The sequence below is a fragment of the Glossina fuscipes genome, unplaced genomic scaffold (assembly GCF_014805625.2).
Source record: "Glossina fuscipes isolate IAEA_lab_2018 unplaced genomic scaffold, Yale_Gfus_2 121, whole genome shotgun sequence".
Classification (NCBI taxonomy): Eukaryota; Metazoa; Arthropoda; class Insecta; order Diptera; family Glossinidae; genus Glossina; species Glossina fuscipes.
The window spans coordinates 2034219-2040218 of record NW_023998464.1 but is presented as its reverse complement, the minus strand read 5'-3'; the positions used below and the strand labels follow the sequence as shown (position 1 = coordinate 2040218).

Genomic DNA, 6000 nt, shown 5'->3' with positions numbered 1-6000 from the left:
GAATTAAAATGATGTTTTCCCACGGACGTAATGGACAAGCGAATCTTACCGCATTTACAGGAAATGACTAAGGAACAGATAGACGAAATGATTGAGAAACTGTTAGAGCAAATGACGGAGGAACTGGTAGAGGAAATAATGGAGGAACTTATAGAGGAAATGACGGGGGAACAGACGCCAATTAATCTGCTAGTTCCTATAGTTATAATAATATATATAGCACTCATAGTAGCAGTTATAATATGTACGACGAGGGGCCGTTAACATCAACGGAGGCAGAGAAAAAGGCGCATTCAACACGAAGTCCAAGAGGAAGCTGACAGCGTAGTGCCGGATGTCGAGGCACTAGAAGAGCAGAGAAATAGGCACATAAGCCCGAAGTCCAGGAGGAAGCTGAGAGGTGCACATCTAAAAACTTTCGAAACGGTTGATCAATTCGCAGACGCAATTTTGGGGAAGCGGAGATACGACAACTCTCGAGTACCACCTAATAGAGAAGTTGTATTACCTGATTCCAGTAGAGACCGAAGAAGAGTTCCGACCATTCGGCCTGGATGGGATGGTGGTGACTGGCCAACTAAATGCAAAGCATGAGGACTACTTGCGACTGCTCACGGGTTATGTAATAGCTCAATACGTCCGTCATCAGCTAAGATGCCACCCATGTCTCGACGACCTGACCATGAGGAAGGAAAAGGCGTGCGAGGAAGTGGACGATGACATTGTCAGCCAGGACAAAAAAGACAATGACATCCTGACAAGTGAGTACCTAGAGGAGAAGTTCCCTAAAGAAGAAGTATATGCAGCATTCCACAGCGCCTTCGACATCTTATACTCCATTATGGAGCAGCATATGCCGGATCCGGAAATAGGGACGCGAATACAGGCGACCATTGTGGAACGGGTTGACTTTTTCCGGACAAGAGGATCTTGCAGCAGTGGAGAAAATCGCCGAATGTGCTTGGATATGTTATACAATCGTTGCTAAGAGGAAAAAATTGGAGAAAGCACTTTCGAGTTATGTTCACTTTCACTTTCAGACCTGATCGTACTCTTCCAATTAAAGTAATTATGTAGTTGTTCCTTTGGCATAATAATGTTTCAATGACGTCAATTGTTAAGCGATTACATAACTTCGGAACATGCTATGGATGTCAAGTGTGAAGCATGCAGACAAACCATTACTCACCCGAAGTCTTTGACATTTGCGGAATTACCGGCTTGCACTTACTTTTTCAATTTAGGACGATGTTACGTTTTTCGCAATAAATGAAAATGTCATTTTCTTTTGATCAAAAATCCGTCATCAAAATCTCTGAAAAATTGCGACCTTTAGGTTGGATAAAAGAAACAAAAGGCGCAGACGGACAAAGGGAAAGACGCTTTATGCGTTTTGCATTGTTTTTCATTCCTAAGGTCTACCGATGTTGATGCTGCTGCTGCCCCCATTTCTTGAGTGTCCGATTGATCCAAGTCAGTGATAATAAATTGATGTCTCGATTGCGTTGCAGTCATTGATTTCATAAATTTTAAATTTCTCCTGAAAATTTTAAAATAAAATTTCTTAGAATATTTGTTGTTATTTACTCAGTTGTATGCGTTGTGTCAGAATTTTGTTTACAAAATTTTATACGCATTTAACTATAAACCTGAGTATAGTTTTACTTGTTGTCAAGACAGCTTAAATTGTTTCCGTGCATAGGCGCGGAAATATTGCATTAGAGTTTGTTTGGTAAATTTAACCTTTGCGAAATATTCACAAGAAGATGAGAAAAAGAAATAGAATTGACAAATAAAATTAAAGAAAAGCACATTAAAGCGAGATTCGTGTAATATCAATCAAATTTCAATGAAAACACACCACAATGGCACCCTTTCGTATATAATTACAGGAGTCATATAAATTAAGGACAATCTCTGGACATGTAAGCTTGACTGGCGTAGTTGTTGAGACAATAATATAGTTTCGACGGATAGAGCTTGAAAATCGCAGATATCGTTGTGATGTGCTTTCTGGACAAAAAGCAAAAAAAGAAGGGGAAGCTTATTAATGTTTTAAGTCATTAAAATTTATTTATTATTCAAATATAATTTAAATGAATAAAGGAACGTTAAGTTTTTCATAAGATTAAATATGTTATGTGTTAAACAGAAGGAATTTCGCGTTTGATTAGAGATCGAAATAAACGTCTGAGCACCTTATGTTTCTGTATTATTTGGCTGCAATATTGTTTTTAAATAATTTCATCTGTTTTTGCTGTTTTGATACTTGCATATAAAATTACGTTAATGCATTCAATATGAGAGTTATAGATAGTTATCAATAAATAATTAATCCCATTGCGGAAGTTGATATGACAATTTAATGTTTTGTTAGAAACAAAGGAAATCTCTAAATTGGACTCATAGTTCAAATTTCCGCCGAGTTTGATTATCGGTAAGGAATTATTTTCGGAGTGGATAAACAAGGAATACTCTCTTCTAGTGTGGACATAAGCCCTGGCTCTGGGGAGTGTTAGATCCCCACTTTCGAGAGAGATAGGGCGGCCTTGTGGCCAAACCAAACTTCGCAGATTGAGCATACAAACCCAGAGATAATAAACAGCCAAATGCAGAAACTTGGAGTGTGGAGTCGGAGTGTGTACGATCTGCTTTGAGTGAGAAAAATTCTGCGAGGGGAGGTAGGGTTGTTCCCTTTCTTAGCTTTTTATTTTATTATATATATATATAAAGGAGTCTCCGCGCAAAAAATTCAAAAGGAAGATAGAAATCTCAGAGCTCGGGGAAGACCAAAAAGGTTTTAGTTAGGTGGCGGTCATTACAACACGCACAATGTATTTGTATATGTGTGTATACATTCGCAATCAAGCTATTTGCCAACTTTATTAATTAAGGTAGAAAAAAGGAACCTCGTTTTCACATTGAGCCTTTTTTATTTCACTCAGCAAGCATAACTCACAGAAGATGAAGAAGAATCAGAAATGATTTGAAACACTTTTTGAAGTTTGTTTAATATTCATTTGCTTTGCATTAAACATAGCTGCAACTTTTTGATATTTATTTTTTTTTTTCATTTTTAGTGGCGGCTTTTCGCGTAACGTTAATTTATTTTCTAAATTTATCAAATGTTTACCGAGGAGATTTCCAAAATTGAAGGTATGCATTCTCGCTCCGAAATGTTAGAAGTAATGATAATTAGGTTTCATGCGTAGATTTTCAGTATGTGGTTAATCCGCCAACCATGCAAAAGATAGCTTTTGGGACCACATTGCCCAGATTGGTTCTACCACGTTCCGGACCATGTTTATCCTCGTTTATGCGCGCTCATCAAGGCGATGATCCGCTTAGTCCGGGCCCAGCTGCTTATATGGTTAAAACAACTTACAAGGATGTCAGTAACTATCATCCTCTATGTAATCGCGTTGAAAGCTTAAATAAGCTCCAATGATTTCTTTATAGTGTCCATCCCTCCTTGGCTTCTCAGCATTTGCAGGCACACGTCTGCTACCCCAACGAATAAACAAGTATGGACATGGTTTCTTAGATGAAGTCCCAAAACCCTTTAAAAAGGCCCCAAAACCGTTCAACGTGGGCGCGAAACGTATGCATTATTCTACTTTTTTGACACCACCGTAAGCTATTAGTTTCGATAAGTATATTTTTGTTAAATTTTAATTTTCTTGGGTCGTAGACCGTCGGCTTATGCTTGTGATAAACCAACCCTTAAATTGAAAATCTCATCAGCTTTTGGTAGCGAACACAAATATATACCGCACGTTGAAATAAAATGTTTCCCACATAACATTGTCGTGTGTGCAGAATGTCGCCAAACACCAATCGGTGATTATTGGCATAATGCTAATGATAATCAAGACATATGCCGTACATGCATGACTGCGAAAAGGACCATTTTCCATAGCTGTCAAATCGACAATACTAAACGACGAAGCCTACGGCGTAAATTGGAAGAATATAGGTATCGCCGTTATTGCAGCTTCTTTCATGAACATAATGGAACAACCGCTGCTGAACAGATTATGCCTACGAAGACACTTATATATAAAATTAACCTAGAGAATTATTTATCACAGTATATAACAAAACCAAAGTTAAAACGGGTATACTCCTCCCTATAGAACAATGGAAGAATTATATTGGTAAAGAAGATTGAAAAGTTGTTCTTCAACACTACTCCATACTACCATACCGTACTATAGACATGCTAGTGAAAAATACTCACGATTTGCACTGCACTAAAAGTTTCTACATTCGCAAATAAAAGCTCCACAGTTTCAAATCCATGTGAGGAATTCCCTGCTTTCGAAAATTTGCACACATTAGCCACATTACCGGCACATCCTTAAAAAATAATCTTTCCATTTCGATCCTATCTGTAGTTGATTTACTGTAAATTCAGTTGTGTTATTGCTGCTTGCAAGCAAATGTAAATCAAATAAATGAAGAAATGAGAACGAAATGTAATCAAAAAAAAAAAAAAAAAACAGGACAACATTTATTCTTTAAATATTTTATAACATGAGCAGTTTTTGTGACGCTCTAGATCTGAATACCTAAAGAAATTACTATGAGTAGTATGAGATCACAAAATAAGTAAAAAGACTGCAGTGGGACACTGCTCGTCAGCTCTGCGCTTAATATAGTTATTCAAATAACGACTTTTCAAAATAACGTTTTGAATGAGAAATGATCGAAAAAGTCGCCCGCTCCGTACCATTTTCGATAGCGTTTGTTCTTAAGGCAAAACATGTCGGTGTGCAATATTTCTTTGGAATATCTCAAAAAGTGCATCGTGTAGATTGGAAATAAAGAAAAACAAAGTCAGACGGACAGACGAGTTTAGATCGACGACAAGTAGAGTAGTATAGCGTAACAGTATTTGAAACGAAATTTAAGGACGAATACTGCGACGTTGACTGGCCGGAAAGGAACTTTTGCTAATTTGCTTATAAGTTTCAAAATATTAACGCAACTAGTTTTTTAATGAAGTAATACAGCATTACATAGCATATATGCTGGTTCCATCTTTTGCTCTCTTTTAAACATTGCATCAGCGTTGTTGGCTGCTAATTTTGCTAAAGAAAGAATCAATAAAAATGTACACTTTATTGCAATACACTGCAGTGGGGTTAAGTTAAATTTTAACTTTCAACTTGACCGCGATGAGGCAAATAATTTGCATCGTTTGTTTAAATGCACGATATGCTTCGAAAATCCGACATCTTTAAGTGAAGTGATAAGCAGCAATGTTTGATTGCGGATTACTCTTCTCTTGCTGATAAGCAACAATCATCATTTGTGTGTTGACGCACTAAATAGTCGTTCTTTACCATCCTATTGCTAAACTTCATGCAATAAGGGGAAGGAAGGAGGAGATTTGGTCTCTAATTTCGACGCTGTAGACAAAATGCATGGCATCCAGAAAAGGTTTCAATACACTTGCTTAACACTTGCTTAACATGCTTCATGAGGAGAGAATGATATGTTTAGCCTTTAGAGGCAGATATAGATTTAGATTGCACATTCTTGTATGGATCGTAAGAAAAGCTGTAGCAGAGACACTGCCAACGTGCCGACCAAAGTTGAACTTGCGATCAAAGATTGTCCTACGATATTGCGTAGAATCTCGAAGATAAATGGAATACCCAGATATTTTTATATTAAGATTGAATGACTCAGCACGGAGAAGATTGAAGAATTAGGCTTTACTCTGGCTGGAGTTGCTTGTTGAGAAGACTTTCGGTAGGTTAATTTGAATATCTGTCCTTAGTGAAATATGACCGTCGAATTGAGCTTTTTCATTCATGTCACCTTTACAAAACTTAGTATTTGCAAAACATGCATATGTATCCCGCTAGCTACAGTCTTTAAAGTTAATCTCTTGACACTTCTGATCACATATGTGCACGTTTCGGTTTTTTCAAATTATTCTTACTATCATTAATAAAGAGCAGAAAAATTTGATATCAAGTTATTCTTTCA

At 37.1% G+C, this 6000-nt stretch overlaps 1 protein-coding gene across 1 annotated transcript; it reads left to right on the top strand.

The window, feature by feature from the left end:
* Window positions 1-3125: 3125 nt before the first annotated feature.
* Window positions 3126-4136, top strand: LOC119640495. The gene is made up of 4 exons (XM_038038581.1): window positions 3126-3156; window positions 3213-3391; window positions 3460-3632; window positions 3692-4136. Exons 1-4 carry the CDS (start codon window positions 3126-3128, stop codon window positions 4134-4136), a joined length of 828 nt encoding a protein of 275 aa, XP_037894509.1.
* The last annotated feature ends 1864 nt before the right edge of the window (window positions 4137-6000 follow it).